Source organism: Mustela nivalis (assembly GCF_964662115.1).
Source record: "Mustela nivalis genome assembly, chromosome: 9".
Classification (NCBI taxonomy): domain Eukaryota; kingdom Metazoa; phylum Chordata; class Mammalia; order Carnivora; family Mustelidae; genus Mustela; species Mustela nivalis.
The window spans coordinates 9,048,535-9,068,425 of NC_139028.1; the positions used below are offsets into that span (position 1 = coordinate 9,048,535).

The 19,891-nt window shown below is 45.0% G+C and overlaps 1 protein-coding gene across 6 annotated transcripts in view; it reads left to right on the forward strand.

Annotated features, from left to right (window-relative positions):
- The window catches only part of DYNC2H1 (dynein cytoplasmic 2 heavy chain 1), a 670,805-nt gene that overhangs the window by 561,754 nt on the left and 89,160 nt on the right, over nt 1-19,891 (forward strand). For all 6 annotated transcript variants that reach the window (XM_082683959.1, XM_082683958.1, XM_082683962.1 and 3 more), the window contains 6 exons: nt 7,612-7,772; nt 11,364-11,489; nt 12,762-12,872; nt 13,726-13,881; nt 16,377-16,452; nt 16,573-16,781. In XM_082683959.1, coding sequence (XP_082540085.1) covers nt 7,612-7,772; nt 11,364-11,489; nt 12,762-12,872; nt 13,726-13,881; nt 16,377-16,452; nt 16,573-16,781 — 839 coding nt within the window. The remainder of the gene's footprint in view (nt 1-7,611; nt 7,773-11,363; nt 11,490-12,761; nt 12,873-13,725; nt 13,882-16,376; nt 16,453-16,572; nt 16,782-19,891) is intronic.

Consider the following 19,891-nt stretch of genomic DNA (forward strand, 5'->3'; position numbering starts at 1 on the left):
CCAGAAATGAGGGGAGAGCTGCTGGTCCCAGATGAGAGGCCTTCTAGTCGGCGCGCTTGTGGCGTGCCCCAAGTGCTTCTCGTATTCACGCGGTTGTGTAGTCCAACCGTTCACATATAAAGGGCATTTTGAGAGTCTGACTCCTTTAAGAGTCACAAATGCCGAGCTGGTGGATCTGGAAAGTGAGGTGTTGGCTAGCAATGATGTTTGTGTCCATGTCAAAAAATACTCAGGAGCACACTTTCTCTTGTGACAGTTAACTTGTTGCCAAACGTCGACAGGGCTGGTAAGTAGTACTGGGTGGTTGGCGTATTATTTAATAAATATGAAATCTGTTCCTCTGTTTGCCACTGTGAAGTTAGCTGGTGAAAGTAGCCTGTTACCAGCATTTCTGAGAAAACAGAGGCAGGGAGACAGGAGTTCTGCACTTCCCGTCCTACAGTCTTCCAAGGGGCTGCACGGCACGCGGTGGTTCTGCTCGCCTTTCTGTTAGAGGGATGGCCTTGCTCCCATCAACGACCAGCCTGGCTGCTCCTTGTGTTTTATTCCTGCCCTTATCCCCTCTCCGGCAACCTAACCTGTGTTCCAGACATCCTCTCTCGGCCTGCTCCTGCAGTGTGTCCCTCAGGGGAGAGAGCAGTGACCCAGTCCCTCGGTGCTCCCCCCGCGTCCTGCCGGCTCCCTCTGTGGCCAGTCCCCATGGCCCCACAGACTGTACCCCTTCCATTCAGTGGTGTCTTCTGCTGTGTTGCTGCGTCCCACACCGCGTGCCATAATGACGACTGTGCCCTTGGCTTATTTCGTGTGTCAGTGTCTTCCTTTACACGCCCTCCACTTTCTTGTCTTGGTGATTTTGTTTCTTCTTTCAGGCCTCAGCCCTTTCAGGCTCTCGTTGTCATTTCCCTGTACTGGCTGTTTCTCTGCGTGTCTCTGAAATGTTGGCCTCTTCTTCTTTTCACTTCGTTCTCTCTCTAGGTAAATCCCCCCGTCCCTGGCTTGCAGGGTCATCTGTGAATGACTGACTCTTCGATCTCCTGTTTTCAGCCCTGACCTCTTCCTGGAATTCTAGACTCGTATACCCGAGTGCCTGGCCGATGTTTTCCCATTAGTGCTGTCCTGCCGGTTTATCAGGACCAGCCCAAGCTCTTGACACAGCTACACTAGCACCCACTCCGTTGCTCCTGCCAGACACCTGAAAGAAACGCCTTTTCTTTGTTCTTTTCTTCCTTACTCCAGCGTGTTCTTTCGACTCAGTCTCTAAAATTTGCTCAGTTAATTTACTTTGTGTCATTTGCTGCCCGCTGAATGCACGCCGTTATCCTCACCCCAGTCACCGCCGTAGCTTTGGCTCTGCCCTCGGAACGTGCTGGGAACCCACTGCTCACGTCGCCCCTGCCATCTGCTCACTCTGTTTACGCCAAGTTTGCTAAGTGGAGTTATTGCTCTGCGGGCCTCTCTACTTGCCCACTCCCAGTTTGTTCTCAGCATAGCCTCCAGAGCGCCCTTAGAAGTACAGGTGAGCTCTTACCTCTCCTCAGTTCCAAGTCTTGTGAGGGCATCTCACCCTTCCTGAATCCTTACCTTGTCTTAACGGTCTGACGTCTTTCAGTCTTTTGTTCCGGTCTTAGGTCTCATCTCCGTCCACTCCCACCCTCTTTTTAATCTTTTCCAACCATGATGGCCCTTTTCCCCTGTTCTTCCAGAGCCTCCACCCTGTTTCTGCAGTTTCAGGACCTTTGCACTTACTGTTCCTTCTTCCAGGAGCGCTCTCTCCCTCCCCCATTATCTTCCCCAGTTCTCTGCTCAGATGTCATTTTTCCAGTGTCAGTTTCCCTGAGGTCTCTCTGTGAAAGAACGTACTCTGACTCCTTTACCTTGTTTGTTTTTCTCCAGAACTATGATGCCCGTGAATTGTCGGGCCTCCAACTGGAGCATAAGCCACGTGAGGGCACATATTTATGTGGTCTCTGGTTGTACCGCAGGACTTAAATAGCTTCTGGAATGGAGGGGCTAGAAGTGTTTGTTCCTAGTTGGTCTACCTCCTTGGGTGCTTGCTTCCTTTCCAACCCATGCTCTTCATACAGCTGTGTGGTCTTTAAAAAATTGAAACCAAATCATCTCCATGTTAGAACAAGATCTCCAAAATCTTCCCAAAATGCTTAGAATAAACTCTGGAGTCCTTCCATAAGCTGACAAGACTCTGCTTGCTTGTCTGTCGCCATCCGGGGCTATTCTTGCTGGCCCCCTTGTGCCAGTGGTCAGAACCCCCACAGTACTCGCACGGTCCGCGGCTCTGCGCTTTCCCTCCTGTGTTTGCGTCCCTTCCTGGAGACTTTATTCAATGCAGGGATATCTTCCAATGACCGGAATAATAGTTCTTAGTTCTCCAGTAGTAAAGATTATTATTTCCTTTAATACTTTTTTTTTAGAAAAAGAAGTCATCTTATTAAAATTCAAATATAATTAGCATACGGTGTTTTATTAATTTCAGGGGAAAGATACAGTGATTCACACTTGCCTGTGACACCTGTTGTGATGAGCACCAGGTATCGCCTGGACATGCTGAACCCTTTTTTCTCTTAATGGGGAGCTTCTCTGTCGTTCAGATGCCAGCTCACAGTACTGCGGTTGCAGACAGGTCCTTCTGGGCCACCGAAGAGCGGCAGCACATCAGCCTGCTTTATTTTATTTTAGATTTTATTTATTTATTTATTTGACACACAGAGAGAGATCACAAGTAGACAGAGAGAGAGGGGAAAGCAGGCTCTCCACCGAGCAGAGAGCCCGATGTGGGGCTCAATCCCAGGACCCTGAGATCATGACCTGAGCGGAAGGCAGAGGCTTAACCCACTGAGCCACCCAGGTGCCCCCATCAGCCTGCTTTAATTCCATCTGTAGGACCCAACACTCACTGATATTTCTGGCTCCTCTCTATATTTATCATCTGCTTCTCTAACTCGGGGCATTTCAGTAAAACAGGGCAGTTTCCAGAGAGGCTTTTCAGTGTCTGTCTTTCCTCACTCCTGTGGTCTTTAAAGATGTCCTCTTGGTACCGCATCACACATGACCTTCCTTACTGCCTTTGTAGTCTGACCTTCTACCAGCCCCGTGGAATACTTCCGTTGCGGCACTGTCTCACCTCCAGGTTCAATGACATTTGAGGTTTAACGGCATTAACTAAAAACCTCATGCACCCACATATTCAAATGCCGTGAAAACTTAAATACTCCTGAAGTCATATTCTGTCTGTTTTTAAGCAGAAGTTACATGTACTGGTACGTGGCTGGATGACTTTGTGTTGGGTCAGATGGTTTTATTAATACAGTTTTTATATAAAATTGGATTTCTACTATATGAATAAGTTTTTAAAATTCAAATTGCTAGAGAATGACAAGCACTTATCTCTTTTTAATCAAATTGTCAAGATTTGATTTTAAATATAATTTCTCAAGCATCATTCATATGGAAAGAGTTTTAATAAGTTTTGGCAATCCTTTTTATAATCTGTAAACTTACAAACAATAACTTAAAAAGCTATGTGAGTAATTTGGATGGACTTGGGACTTTTCCAAGGAGCTGCTCTGGGCAGGGACTGTGCTGCATGTGTGAGGTTCCTGGGGGCAGCCCCGGAGAGGCTCCCTACCCTCAGGTCAATGTGAGCCAGGCAAGTTCCCTGCTGTGAAGCTCCTTCCTGGACGCATGCCTGTGCCCCATCCCAGGCACGTGGCCTCCGTGGCTCCATCATGCTCACAAAGTCTGTGTCTGAGAGCAAAGGGGAAGGACAGGAGGACTTGCATATGCATTTTCTGTTGCCTCCATAACAAATCGTCCCAAATCAGCAGCTCCCGACGGTATCCACGTACTGTCTCATGGTCCGGGGGGTTGGAGGCCCGCCGGGCTAGCCTGCTTTCTCTGCTCCTAGCACACACGGTGGAACCCTAGCATTGGCCCTGCGCTCTCTGGGAGGAGGATGCTGGGAAGGAGGCATCTCCCAGCTGGTCCAGGCTCCTCTCAGAGTCAGCTGCATGCCTTGTGGGCTTGAACTCCTCCTTCCCTCCCTGTCCTGGAGCCCTCCTTGGCATGCGGAGGCCACTGGGGTTCTGGGGTCCGTGGCCCCTGTCCTCCCTGGTCACAGGCAGCAAGAGCAGAGGGGCTCCTCCTCAGGCTTCCCACCCCTCTGCTCTGCTCTCCGCTCTTCCCTCTGCCACCTCTGTCCTGCTTCTCCTGCTGCGTCTCTCCAACTTGAGCTGGAGAAACTTCCTGTTCTTAAGGATCCAGGTGATTAAAGTGGCCTCCGAGGACGATGGAGGTGAGCGCTGCTGTGAGGTCCATAACCGTCACCGTGCCTGCGGAGTGCCTTCACGCAGTGCCTGCTTAGGGCCCCGAAGCACATCATGTTCTGCCTGCCACAGAGCATTTCGACTTGTTCGATTCTGTGCTCGAGTATTAGTCTAGGTTTAAAGAGCTTCTGCCCATTTAATTGGTTGATGTGCCTTGGGTTAGACAGTGGTTGTCTCTTTTCTTTCTTTCCCTTGACATTGGTGGTACGATTTTCAGAGTTGTCCTCACTCACTGATACAGGAAGTATAATTTTGTGCACTGGAAGCGTTTCAGTCTCTCTGCTGGATGTGGGGAGTGAGGAAGAAGAGCTCCCTCGTGCTCACCGCCTAGAGTAGTTTGATATTTATCTGCTACTTCGTCCACTCACTTAGGTACCTAAAAAGTGCTGGATTTTGGTATTCCTTCTTTTTTATACTGTAGATTATTTCTTCTTTAATGATTTTGGTATTTTATCTGAGTAGAATAAAATGCAATAAAGGTTTAAGTTTTTACCTTGACTCATTTTTTTTTCCTTTGAAAAGAAATGATAATATTTTAAAGATGCATGGTCAAAATTTAAGATCCCAGTGATTTTTCAGTCGTGATAATTTATGGTACAGTGAACATCTGTGGCTCTTCAGTTTGACTAGTTTTGGAAGATTCACCCTAACAGTGCTAGTCATATAGTGAGTCAAAAGGACTTAATAAAACCAGTGATTATATCTAGGTCAGGTCAGTTAAAAATGCAGTTATTTTATTTTATTGGTTATTTTATTGGGAGTTTTGTGGGCAGAATGGCTGTTAAGGGATTCCAAGTAACATGAACATTACTTCTATTATCATAAATAGTATATTTTTTGACGATTTTTTTTCTCTAATTCAAAGTGTTCCAGTACTTTGAAATATTATATAAAATGAGTTAATGAACATCTGTTTATCTTCTGTGGAATTTTAACTTTAGAAGCAATATTTAAATTTATGCTAGAGGATGCCTCTAGAATGGTGAGCAGAACAGACACGATTCCTGTCCTAGTGGAGTGTGTAGTCTGTATTTGTTAATGTAAGAGGTGATGTGGTAATCTGTAGTTTAAGTTTTTAAAGACACTTTTATATTGGCATGTAATTCCCCCCCCCCACCAAAAGAAACACACCTGTTACAATCAGGAGTTATTTTATAGGAACCTACAAATACACAGATGTTTATCACATGATATCTTTCAGGGGAGCTCTGGGAGAAGACAGGGAGCAGCGGGTGCCCCGCGTCCTCACCTGCTCGTGGCTGGTGCTAGTGGGCGTGCCTTGCTGTGCCTTCCTGGCAGAGGTTGTGCCGGTGTGGACTCCTGTTGTCTGTGGAGCCGTCTGCTTTCCAGTCAGCCTCCGCTAACCTCGTCCTGACTGGGGTTTCAGCCCTACCAGGTGGCGTCCAGAAACCACTCAGACCCCTCAGGCTGTTTCCCCCGAGTTTTCACTGCTGTCAGCAGCTGCGGCGAGAGTTTTTGTACGTGCTTCTGCATTCGCATCCTGGATGATTTCTTAAATTAGTATAGTCTCAGTGACTGAGTCAAAGGCCAGACACGTTTTTAGATTTTTGATACATACTATAGTATCAGACAGTTCATTTTAATTGGCCAAGAATGTTTATTGAACTTAGGAATGAGTCAGTGGGTGAACAGAAGCATAGCTAATTATCTTGCTGCAAGTAGTTAAGAACTCTTTTCGATTAGGTCTTAAAACAGGATGATTGTTAGCAACATCAACTTAATTAAAAATGAAATTCATACGGCATGCCCCTAGGAGCGGTGGGTGAACTTCGAGAGGCAGTTGGCGCAAACTCAGCGGGGGTTAGGAGCGTCTGCCCGTGACAGTTCTGAGTTTCCCTGAGGACTTGGCGTGGTGAAGAGAGGAAGGCAGTGGGGCAGGTATGCAGTCCGTCTCCTCAGTATGGTCGTCCAGAAGGGCCTTCTTTGGCCTATCTGGAGGGCATTGGATTTATATTTTAAAGTGCTGGCTGCAGAAATCCTTAAGAATGTCTTTCTTTGTTTTTTCTCAAAAAACAACAACAACAAACAAAAAAGGATGTCTTTCTCCAGTGATTTTAGAATCTCTGAGGTTCAGTGTTGTCTCATCATGTGTACTTGTGAGGATAGAGGGACACACCTTTCTTGCCTGTGAGTCGTTCTGTTATGTTCTGCTAATCTGTGTTTCAACTCTTGTGTCATACTCCTCTTTGTAGGTCAGTTCAAACAAGTCTCTTTTGATTAGTCATCGAAGTGGGTCTTCTTTAGCTGGGCTTTTACTAAATACTTTAATCTCAGAAGCATTTAAATTTTAGCAGAAGAGATTTGAATATAATAGCAGAATTATCATTTTTTGTCTGTATAGGACTCTGTAGTTATGAGCTTCAGATTCGAAAACACATGTGAACTCTGTTGAATACGGTGAGCATCTAGCTGCGGGTGACCTTTGGCAAGACTGTCACTCTTCCGCCGGTTGGTTCTCTTACATGTAGCATACGGAACTGGTGTCATAGAGTACATGATGAGTAATGGAATCTGATAGATCTGATTATATGAACATCCTATGACATGGGATTATTATGATTTTATGATTATAAATGGAATCTGCTTTGATGATTATACCCTGTTTTGCTTCCCAATGACTTATGGGCTGTTTTATGCCTGTTTTACTATTGAGGAAACTGAGTCATCTTAGGGTGACTTGGCTAACCTGAGAGCTTATATATTTCTGTCTCCAAACTAATATTCTTCTCATTCAGTAGCACTTTCTTTCTCCTCGTAATGCACAGAGGTAGAAAATAAGTGTCCTATAACGATGACGGTAAAGTTGTTAACTCGGCCACATGTGATCTGATTCCAGTGCCCACCCAGCACAGACTTGGCTCTCCATTACCACAGAGGTGGACAAAAAGCAGTATCGCTAGGCAGTTGGGTTCAGTCTTCTCTTGCAGGCAGAAAGTCTCACAGTAAGAGCACAGCACAGATGTGTGTTCTTCGGGTGCTGGGCATGGCTGTCCAGACGCCCACCTGCCGGTGTTAGTGATTCGCAGAGATGACAGGTGGAGATGGGTTAGAGCCATGCCTGGCCCTTATGTGAGCGTTCAGTGAGATGGTAGTTTTCGCTAGGAGTGAGTGATCTTACAGTTGAGAAACTCTATAATGTCCGGGATTGTCACTCACCTATATTTTCTGCTACAGCCTGTAATTAGCTGGACTAGACTTTGTCGGAATCATGTCACTTTGTCGTTTCGTGTCTTTCACATCTGTCTTCCAGGACTGAAAGAGCTGTCCCCGCTCCCCCTCAATCTCAAACGGCTCTACAGAGAGACACTGGAAATCGAACCAATCTTGATAATTATCTCCCCGGGTGCCGATCCGTCTCAGGAGCTCCAGGAGCTCGCCAGTGCCGAGAGAAGTGGAGAGTGCTATCACCAGGTCAGCGCCCGGCCCCTGTGCTGCTGGAGCCCCTGCTCCTCCCGTCCGCCCGAGGCTGTTAGGGAAACACGGGTTTGGTGGTGGTAGGCCAAGCAGTGTTCCCCAAAGTGCCCAGGTCCTGCTCCCCAGAGCCTGTGAAGCTGTCCGCTCCCGCGGGGGAAGGAGCTCTGCACGTGTAGTTCCGTAAGTGTCTTCACATGCACACATTGTCTTTCCGCAGTCAGGTGGGCCCAGGGTGATCATGGGCTCTTTACATTGGGGAGGCTGGGGAGGCCGCGGGGAGATGCCGGTGTGTTCATGGCGCTGTGGCCGGAGCGCTGGGAAACGCTGGGGTGCTGACTTGGAAGGTGCCAGAAGGGGCTGCCAACGACTTCTGGAGGCTGGAAAAGCAAGAGGGAGATTCTGTCCTCGAGCCTCCAGGAGACCCAGCCGTGTGGTAAAGCCAGACTCCTTGATGTTAGGTGGGGCTGTCGTCTCCAGAAACCTGCTAATGATTTTGTCTGGTTTTAAGGTACTAAACTGTGGTGGTTTGTTAGAGCAGTAACAGGAAACTAATATATTTGCTAAGCTTTTGAGAATAATTTTTAAATTTTACTTGGATGCTTTTATAATAAATCACAGCAGAATTTACCAGCAAAGGCTGAACTGCATAAACTTGTGAGTGAAACTGAGGTCATGTCGAACACCATTCTCTCTGAGGTAAATTTAGGAGCTCTACCCTGTTCCAATGGCCTCCTTTGTGCTACTCCGCTTGCGTGCTGGCCACAGTATTAACTTACTGTCAGTTTTTGACAATGGAATAAATAAACTGCTTTCAGTGGGACCGTTGTGATGATGAAGCAGTGAATGGAGAAGTAGCGTGTTGTGTAGAGCCCGGGCGGGAGGCAGCAACGGAGCAGGGGGCTGGGCCCACTGTTGGGGTGGCTCTCGCGGGGCATCTGCTTCTGCCCTGGCTGGGGTGTCCTAATGCCCCTGGGGGACAGCTCGTAGCCATCAGGGAGGAGCCTGCATGAGGGGCCTGCTCTGCACCCCCTTTCTGTTGGCACCGATTCCAGCAGCGGGCAAAGCTGTTTGGGTCCACAGATAGGTTTGACAGCTGAAACCTGTCAGTTTTGGTGTACTGAGCCTGTGGTATATATACACAATGGAATACTATGCAGCCATCAAAAGAAATGAAATCTTGCCATTTGCGACAACATGGATGGAACTAGAGCGTATCATGCTTAGCGAAATAAGTCAAGCGGAGAAAGACAACTATCATATGATCTCCCTGATATGAGGAAGTGGTGATGCAACATGGGGGCTTAAGTGGGTACGAGAAGAATAAATGAAAGAAGATGGGATTGGGAGGGAGACAAACCATAAGTGACTCTTAATCTCACAAAACAAACTGAGGGTTGCTGGGGGGAGGGGGTTTTGGAGAAGGGGGTGGTATTATGGACATTGGGGAGGGTATGTGTTTTGGTGAGTGCTGTGAAGTGTGTAAACCTGGTGATTCACAGACCTGTACCCCTGGGGATAAAAATATATGTTTATAAAAAATAAAAAATTATATTAATAAAAAAAAAGATTGTATTTATGAATCATAAAAAAAAATTGTTAAATTCAGTAAAGTCTTTCAACATGGACATAATTACTCTTCATTCTGTTAAAGTTTTATTGCTGTGCTGTTACATATGCTACGGCTAATACATTCTTGATGCAAAAAATTAATGTTTTTAAAAGATTTATTGATTTGACAGAGAGAGAGAGTACAAGTAGGGGAAGGGGCAAAGGGAGAGAGAGAAGCAGGCTCCATGGGGAGCAGGGAGCCCGATGCAAGGCTTGATCCCAGGACCCCAGGATCATGACCTAAGCTGAAGGTACACGTTTAACCAACTGAGCCATCCATCTGTCCCCCAAAATAGTAATTTTTAATTGCAAAAGTTGTGACATTTCAGAGGGGATGTGCGGCTCACCATCTTCTTGACATTTTCCTGTTGTACTTTTTTAAAAGAATTTATTTTTATAGTAAATATTTTTTTTGAGGTTTTATGAATCTTTAAGCTCTTTTCATATAATTTATCCTTTATGGGAAATGATGAGTTGTGTGTATTTAGCTGTCATTTCCATTGAGGAAAATGCTTACCCTTTTCTCTGATTCTGTTGTACATGCCTGTACTTCCATTTTTTGTTTTTTGGGGGTTTTTTTGTGGGGTTTATTTTGCATTTTAATAATGGCAAACTAGTAAGTGCATCAAAACAATTCAAGCACTTTGTTTCACCTCCTATTTGCTTCATTCGGGGTTAGACCTTGAAATTTTAAAAAAGTCAATATGACTATTTCTTACCTGTGTTATTGTATGCTTTAGTACACAGTGGATTAGACATGGTTCCCACTCTCAAGAACATTATAGTCGAATTGAAAAACAAAATCAATACTTGTAAAAGTCAACTGAAAAGCAATGAAATGCTATGTTGTATTCATTATGGGACATTGTGATCTGAGAATATGCAGGGAATAATCTCAGTCTTTTGGTATCGGTGAGTCCTGATTTATGAAATCACTGTAGTTTGCAGTGATCTATAACCATCGTCTTGAAAGTGTTTTGACCACGTATCCAGTAAGAGGCTGGAGCTAGGACTCTCCCTGTGTGTATTGGTAAGTTCCTACACACACACCCGCCTGTCGTGGTATGTGGCTCTGCCTGAAACGGCCCTTTAAAAACACTCCGGGGGTCTCAACTGCACATGATCTGTGGGGTGTAGCCCCCCTGGGGCTGCTGGCTGACCCCTGCGGGTTCTGACCCTGCAGCTTGCACACTGTCCATGCTCTCAGGCCCTCCTGCTTAGAATACGCCTGCAGCTGGTCTGCTATATGAGGCGGACTGGGCCCTGCCTGAGAGTCCTCCGCATAGGCGGTCGGCAGCGCCAGGGAACATGCACTGGGATTCCGGTGGGCTTGGGATGCCCGTTGCCTCTCTGTCTTTGTTCTCTCCTTGCTGCACCCCACTCCGCCCCGCCCCACCCTGAGCAGCCCTAGAGGAGCAGTGGGCAGAGTGGAGAGTCCTTGCCACATGTGAGGATTTACTGGATGATGGACGGCTAGGGAGTAACACCGTCACAGCATTATACCTGCGGCTAGAGAGCAGAGCCAGACGTGCACAGAGTTGGGAAAATCAGAAGTAAATTTCAAAAAGTGGTAGTGATTAAACATTAATATTAATGGTTAAACATTAATGATTAAATGCTCAAAGAATTCAAGACGACAGTTAAATAAAATTTCCTTTTTTTTTTTATGGTTCATGTCTGAGAGCGTAAGGATTGCAGGAAATAGGGGAATGTGAAACACAACTATTCTGGAATTCTTTATACTGTTCTGAAACTTGCAGACCTATAATGATAATATATTTTTAATAAACATGAAAGTATTAGAAATCTGCTATTGCTGAAGGACAAAAACAGCTGTTGGAAATGGCAACAGTGTTACTAAAAACTTAGAACGCTCATCAAAATAATTGAGTTCAGTATGTATGACAGGTTAATTTGAATCTCTTCTGTGACATATTATCACATCTGTAGTTAGTACTGTTTTTCATTTTGTTGTTGCAGGTTGCTATGGGTCAAGGTCAAGCTGATTTAGCTATTCAGATGCTGAAAGAATGTGCCCGAAATGGGGACTGGCTGTGTTTGAAGAACTTACATCTGGTGGTGTCTTGGCTGCCAGTTCTAGAAAAGGTAGATTGAGATAAACGTGGTATAAATAGAATATGATGGTAACTGTTCTGTGGCATAATAGTATGTATTATAATTTACAATTTTATGCATGTACAATGTTTTTACCAAAGCCAGTTTTTTTGTTACTTTTATTCTGCATTTTACATTATAATAATGTTAATATCAGACATAGATTATATTTATTAAAGTAATTTTTAGACGTCATTCTTTTAGAACTCTTGACCATTCTTCTGTCATTCATTTATTCCTTTATTCTGTAAGCACTAGTTTAGTACAGAAAAAAGCCAGCACTTGCCCTAAGTGCAGGTTGCATACAAAATTTGTACCTGTTCTATCAGAAGGAACTTGGTTTAGAAGAGACAGGGCACTCTCAGAGCTCAGTTGTGGCCTCAGAAACACTGTGGGAGAGAGTCGGCAGACTGCCGTCTGCGACGGTAGTGAAGGGTCCGAGAAGACGTCCCTCTGAGACAGGATGTTTAAATGGACAGATAGAAGAACGTGTCAGGTTCCAGAGAGAGTACAGGTAGCAAGAGGAGTATTTGTAAAGACATGCATGAACATGGGAATGAGCGACCAAGGCACACGGTGTGGGCAGAGGAAATTGTGTGGTGAAGTTTTGCAGTTAAATGCTCTACCACTGAGCTATACTCCCAAAGTTTTGAATTTGCATTGTAGGCAATAGGATACAACAAAAATTGGTAATGAAGGAAGTGATGTCATTAGAGAACCCAGCGGAGGCATGAACAGAAGCAGTGAAACCCCGAGCCCCGCACAGGGTTCTGGCTGAGGCCTCGGTGGCCGCTAACACTTACTTTGCAAACATTGTGCGTCGGCACCATGACGAGCGTCGTACGTGGTGTGGACTGTTACCGTCCTTGCTTAGAGCTGGTGTTGGTCCTAGACCCCAGGTCACAGAGCAAATAAGCAACAGAATGAAATGTATCAGCATGTCACAGAAAGATCTGAGAAGGAAATTTTACTTATTAATATATTTATAGGGACGCCTGGGTGGCTCAGTTGGTTAAGCAGCTGCCTTCGGCTCAGGTCATGATCCCAGCGTCCTGGGATCGAGTCCCACATTGGGCTCCTTGCTCCGCAGGGAGCCTGCTTCTCCCTCTGACTCTGCCTTCCACTTTGTCTGCCTGTGCTCGCTCTCGCTCGCTCTCTCTCTGACAAATAAATAAATAAAATCTTAAAAAAAAATAATATATTTATAAAGTGGAAATTAGCGTGTGTAAGTAGATTTTTCTTGTTGCTGTTTTTGTACACAAGGAATTGAACACTCTTCAGCCTAAAGATACGTTTCGCCTGTGGCTCACGGCAGAGGTTCACCCCCACTTCACCCCCATCCTACTGCAGTCAAGTCTGAAGATCACCTATGAGGTAAGGAGGCAGGAAGCCCAGGTCACGCGGCGGGAGGTGCTGTGGTCTGCTCGCACCTCCTGAAGCTCCTGTCACAAACACCAGTCGCATGGAACACACCAGGGTGTCCTTCCCAGCGGTCCGCTCAGGTAGTAAGTGGGTGGAGGACCTGCACAGACGTTTCTCCAGGCGCGCGCACGGCCGACAGAGCCATGGGCGGGTGCTCAGCATCACTCGGCGTCAGGGGACGCAGATAAGCGCCACGGTGGGTCAGCACACTTGTCCGATGGTCAGCGTCATTTTCCTTTTTTCAGCCCGTCGTGCTCTGGACACATAATGTCCAAGCCTGGTGTATCCAAGACTGTATGTTTGCAGTGTTAGTCCGTAGCTGGTCAAAGTCATGAATAAAATAATGAACTGAGTTAAAGCTTTTAAAACTGGTAATAGGGATTCTGCTTGTTTGTTTGTTGTTTTCTCACTCTGTAGAAATGTCTTTCTCCCCGGAAAGGACGAACCTTCTATGAAACTGAAAACCACAGGCCACATAGCAGTCAGTGTCAAGTTCATTGTGTAAATGACAATTTGGTTTCAGTAAATTCCCTCAATAATCATATAAAACTCATTTAGTTGTTTTGAATATTGTTGGTTTTAGAGTTTTTGAATTTGAAAATGTTTGAATTTATAATTGGTCGGAACTGTTAAGTACAAGGAGTTTAAAACTGGTTTTAGATATGTACGTTTTGAAGTAGCACAATGGTAAGTCAAAAATGGGTAGTAGTGAAAACTTTGCTTTATTAAAATGTCTCTAAATATGTTAAATATTAACTTCGTCTGTAAGATTTAAAACACTAGGATGTCAATTTTTTGTCGTTAGTCACCTCCAGGTTTGAAGAAGAACTTAATGCGCACTTACGAGTCTTGGACTCCAGAGCAAATCAACAAAAAAGATAACATACCTCGAGCTCACGCTCTCTTTAGTTTTGCATGGTTTCATGCTGCGTGTCAAGAAAGAAGAAATTACATCCCGCAGGTGAGTTAGAACGTCTTGGACATGTTGTAAGCTGTGCATGTTGTGTAGTAGTGTTTCTACGACTTAATGGAAATGGCTGGGATCACTTCATAATCTGGCTCATGAGTCCTAACTGTCCCTCTCGAATTCTGTCTGTGCCATTCGCCTTGTGGACTGCGTACAGTTACGTAGTTCACGTCCCCGAATGACATTGTTCAGAACAAGGTGTGACCTGTCATAAGCCCTCAATGATGGTTAGGTGTCATTTCTGAGGTCACAGTCATCTCCAAGGTCAGACCTGAATTCAGCATAGTTTTCCTGTGGTGTACTGCCCTCAGTGGAAGCCACGGATAGCCGTGTCCTGAGACTGGGCTCCTGGGGGACCGTTCCCGCCATCTTTGTTTCTCAGCGGCCCAGCCGGTGCATTCTCCTGGCCAAGTACGCTTGAGATCTGGACATTTCTCTCCACTGTTTTTCCCAGGCCGCCTCACCCCTTACTTGTTCTGTTGTCCAAGGTCACCTTCTCCTGTGTTTGCTCTGTCCACGGGGCAGCCGGTCTTGTTTTCCTAACAAGTAAGTGGGATGATTCGGCATTCTGCCTCTGGCCCGTCAGATGGCTTTGTTGTCCGCGTGCGGAACGGTGCACGTTTCCTGCTCTGGTCCTGAAGGAAAGCCCTGCCTTCCTCCCCAGCCTCCTCCCAGAGCCCCTCCCCCACTCGTTCTCCAGATTTCCTCCTGGTCTTTGAGTTCACGCGGCTTGGTGTTGCCAGAGGTTTTGGTTGTGACCACATCTGCCCCTTGCCGCACGGTCTGAGCTGGGCCACGTTCCGTTCTTGCCGGATGTCAAGGCCACACATTGCATCATGGCAGATTCAATTTCTCCCGTCTGGTTTTAGCATCGCCTGCATCTGTCCCCTCCTGAGCCGCACCACCACCCTGCCCCCCCACCCCTGATTGAGCCTCTCTCTCTCTCTGTGTCACTTTCATGTCAAAGTGAGAGTGTCGTGGGGAGTTGCAGACCTGGGGTCGAGTACTGACTCCAGATTTCCTGGTCGCGTGAGCTCAGCTGCATGGTGGGGACACTCCTCGCATGCGCCTCTGTTGCGGGGATTAGACGAAGTAGTGAAAGTTTAGAAGCGCCTTCCATGTTGCCTTTCGGTAAAGATTGTCAGACTGCTGAGCTAGTGACTAAAAACAGCAGCGTGTTGTTGCACAGAATTTGCAAGCTACACTCAAAAGGAAAGGTGCGCCCACTGTCCTCAATTGCCCAAGGAGCCCAGTGAGTCGTGATGGCATTACCTGCTGACAGAGCCGCACCTCAGATGCTCTGGAGCTTGTTGGGGGCCAGGCCCCCCTTCCTTCAAAGCCCTCAGGAGTAATCCTGGCAGGAACCACAGTGACCGTCATGGCCCGTCATTGAAGAAAGGAATATTTTTTAAATGAATTTAGATTTTTTTTTTAATGAAGCAATACACGTGTATAACATAAATTAAAAAGTTATGAGAAGATCTGTTGGACGCCTGGGTGGCTCAGTGGGTTAAGCCTCTGCCTTCGGCTCAGGTCGTGATCTCAGGGTCCTGGGATCGAGCCCCGCTTTGGGCTCTCTGCTCAGCAGGGAGCCTGCTTCCCTCTCACTCTCTCTGCCTCCCTCTCTGCCTACTTGTGATCTCTGTCTGTCAAATAAATAAAGAAATCTTAAAAAAAAAAAAGTTATGAGAAGATTTGCAACTAAATTTTAGTAGCTTGTCCTGCAGGTGTGTGCCAGTGCTGGACTGTGTCCGTCCGCCTCCCCCTTCCCCACCTTTGACTGACAGTGACCTGGGGACAGGGATTATTGATGTTTGGGTTCATTCGCTTAGAGATTTAAAACAGAGCTTTACTTATAATATGCATTTAATAAACATTGTTTTAAGTGATTAACAGATGAATGAAATTTGTGTTGGTGCTCCTAAATACTATTAAAGTCTAAAAAGATTTTAGTTTCCAACATAGTACATTGAACTAATTGAAGTTAATGGAAGTGCCATCAAAAGTTTTACGTTTATATTTTTATAAAACATAGCGCTCTATTAATGTTCTTTTTATACAAGCGTTGTAGTTATTAACTTCAATTTATAATTCCAACAAGAATGTTTCATGGGTGAAGCGTATAGGGAATAATGCTATATGCCTTTGGGCCTTTAAAAAATTTTTTGTAATATTTCGGTTGTCATGTGTACTTGACATGCATACATCATACTTAAGCTCAAAAATTTACCAATCTGTTGTATGACTGAATTGCCACAATACTAAACGATAAAAACTGTAGTATTAAAAGTCTTTGGCATGCTATGGAGGTCAATCAATTACTTTTAAAAAATTATTGTTACCTTAGAGTTGCTATTTTTATTTTTTCAGGGGTGGCCCTTTTATTTTTTTAGCATATTTTAAACATCCTTAAAATTATAAGGTCATGATGCATACATATATATTTGTGAACACTATAGTTCTTTAATATTTGTACATTTATTTTGTAGGGTTGGACCAAGTTTTATGAGTTTTCTTTATCAGATCTTCGTGCTGGCTACAGCATTATTGACAGGCTCTTTGATGGTAAGTTCTGATAGTTGTCGTCTCTGGTATTAATGGGAATTTTTTTTGAGGTTTTTTTTTCTTAGGCCATTTCTAATATCCTAGAAATAAAGCTAATAAAAGTATGTTTTAAAATTATAGGTACCAAAGATGTGCAGTGGGAATTTCTACATGGTTTACTTGAAAATGCTATTTATGGCGGACGCATAGATAATTATTTTGACCTTAGAGTTCTTCAGTCATACCTGAAGCAGTTTTTTAATTCTTCAATAACTGATGTTTTAAACCAAAGGAATAAGAAAAGTGTTTTTCCATATTCCTTATCTCTACCAAAATCCTGCAGCATTCTGGTAGGTAAAACTCATCTTTTTTTTTTTTTATTAATTACATTTATTTATTTTCAGCATAACAGTATCCATTATTTTTGCACCACACCCAGTGCTCCATGCAATCTGTGCCCTCTATAATACCCACCACCTGGTACCCCAACCTCCCACCCCCCCACCACTTCATTCCCCTCAGATTGTTTTTCAGAGTCCATAGTCTCTCATGGTTCACCTCCCCTTCCAATTTCCCCCAAATCCCTTCTCCTCTCCAACTCTCCATGTCCTCCATGATATTTGTTATGCTCCACAAGTAAGTGAAACCATATGATAATTGACTCTCTCTGCTTGACTTATTTCACTCAGCATAATCTTTTCCAGTCCCATCCATGTTGCTACAAAAGTTGGATATTCATCCTTTCTGATGGAGGCATAATACTTCATAGTGTATATGGACCACATCTTCCTTATCCATTCGTCCGTTGAAGGGCAGAAAGATTCCCTTCTTTTTTTTTTTTTTTTAATAAACATATATTTTTATCCCCAGGGGTACAGGTCATCATTTTTAATATATTACCAGATACTTGAATCCTTTCTTAAACTCTTAAATATATGTTTCTTTTCAAATGCACAAGTAATTCTCATTCTCAAATACAGATGATTGCTATGGCCGTACTTGGCCTGGCCGTGTAAACTCTGGTGAAGTGTGTTGTCCACGCTGGGTACTTAGGGATGGCTTGATGGTAATAGGGTAGAGTTGCTGGTTAGGAAGATGTTCAAGAGGTGAGACCAGGAGGTTCTGGAAGGAGGGAGCCTGTGTGTTCTAGTGGGCCTGAGCGAGCCCTGGGATCCGATCCCTAATCAGATCCCTAACACCTGTATCTTCACTTTCTGGCTGATGAATTGAATCAGGTTTGACTGTGTGAGGGACGGCTTTGAGCTGGCTTTGACCGCGGTGTTTCTGTGGACATGTCTTTATCTTAGCTGGCTGGAGCTTTTCTCCCTGACTCATCCTACAAAAGTCTTGTAGAATGAAGTCATCTTTTCCAGAAAATAGTGCTAATTATGGCCCAAAGATTTCAATTCTGATGTATTTTGCCACAAACTTATCTTTGCTTAATGTCCAAATAATGCTTTTATTACCTGGAATGATATGATCACATACATACATATTCAGTTACATAGTTCTTCTCACAGGATTGGGGATTTTTCTCTCATCCCAAGTATTTTTTGAGAAAGTTCTTCTGTTTCAGTGACATAATTGTCAAAAGTCAAAGTTTGAAAACTAGTGTTATATATGTTACTGAATATCTTGCCTGTTAAGTATCCCATCTGGTTTTGTTTTTCAGTATCTTTCATTCATTCACTCATTTATTAAGTAAGAGCCCGGCCTTTCTGTCCGCCCCAGGTGGCCCTGTTCCAGACTGCGCAGGCACTGTGGGCGTCTCTGGGGCGGACTTGCCAGCAGGAGGGCATCCCGGGGCTTTTCATAGCCCAGCTACCTCACACTGTGCACTCACTGGCCTCCCCCTCTCTGTGAACTTTAAACTGAGTAATAAAACTGCTACAGAAATGTGCAGTGAATGTTTATACACTGAACCCAGGAGTGGAACTAGTGCTGGGGTCCAGAAACAGTGTGACCAGCTCCCCGGAAGTCCTCCTTGTGTCCCCTCTAGTCGTTGCCTGCCCCCCTACAAAGGAGACATCATCCCGGCTTCTAACAGCCTATGTTAGCTTTTTTTTAAAAAGATGGATTTATTTGAGAAAGAGACAGTGTGTGTAAGTGGGGGGAGGGCAGAGGAAGAGAGAGAATGTCAAGCAGATTCCCCACTGAGCAGGGAGCCCAATGTGGGGCTCAATCCCAGGATCCTGAGATCATGGCCTGAGCTGAAAGCAGGGATGCTTAACCCACAGAGCCACCTGGGCACCCCATCTCACATTAATTTTGCCTATTTTTGAGCACCATTTAAATGGTATCCCTTGGTGTATATTTTTCTGCATCCAAGGGAGGACAGCTTAGTGTGGATGTGTAGCTGTCATTTAGGAAACACGTCTGTGCACAGTTGGGGCATCGAGGGGAGAGACTGTAGTCAGAATGCATGAGAAAAGTTCACAGCCATTCTGGAATGAGTGAAGGATATCAACAGAGAATGAGTTTTATATCTGTAGGATGATTTGTGAGAATCATTGTTAAGATTCCATCTAAGAGTTCTAGAGAAGGAGGAAGCCAGCATTTCCCAGGAGGGTGAGAACACCTGCTTGTCCCCTGCCCCACATATACACACGTGTGTGTAAGTGTGCGCCCACAAGCTCTTATACACACATACTGATGCATACGTGGATATGTTGTGATTGAACACCCTGAAGAAGTAACAGGTGTTGAGTCACAGGGTGGGAAAATTTCAAAAGACAGCCCATCTTTCCAAAATATGACATGTTTACAGCCCCTGGGCTTCCTGAAGTCCCGCCACTGCATTGGGAGGACTTCACGGGCAGCTGCTGGGGCTAAGAAAGGTGATGGGAGGGGGAGGAGACAGCCGTTTCTCCTAGTTCAGCTGCAACAGTGTAGGCACATATGCAGGACCCCTCTGCATGCCAGCGAGCAAACAGAATAATTCTTACCCTTGAACTAAAGTGAATAAATCCTCCTGTCTAGAGTTTGGAGTCAGTAACTGCAGACGCCTGCTTGGTAAGGATCGCATGCAACACTTGCAGTAATTCTGGGAGGAAATGATGGGCTTGTCAGTGCGTTTCAGCGCACCTCACCAGCGACTGAGGACTCTCGGGGAAATTGCTTCATGTAACGTGATTGGCAAAGCAGTGCGCACTCAGCAGAACATGTGTGTGTGGGTCCCTGGGGTTTCTGTAAGTCTCAGAGGATAGCTGGACTCTTCTTGGAATAAGCAGAACTTCACTCTGCAGATGAGTCTCGGGTAGGTTCGGGCTTTCCTAAAAACGTCTCACATGATATCTTATATGTAGGAGCCATGGCCATTTAAGTATTTTTGTTTTAATCAGTGCAGGGTCTCTTTGAATGTGGTGAATTAAATTATGTGATGCTGTATTTGTGAAATTTAGGGATGAAGAAGTCATGACCAAGAGTATCTTTTGTCCACAGCTAAGTATTACATAGACTG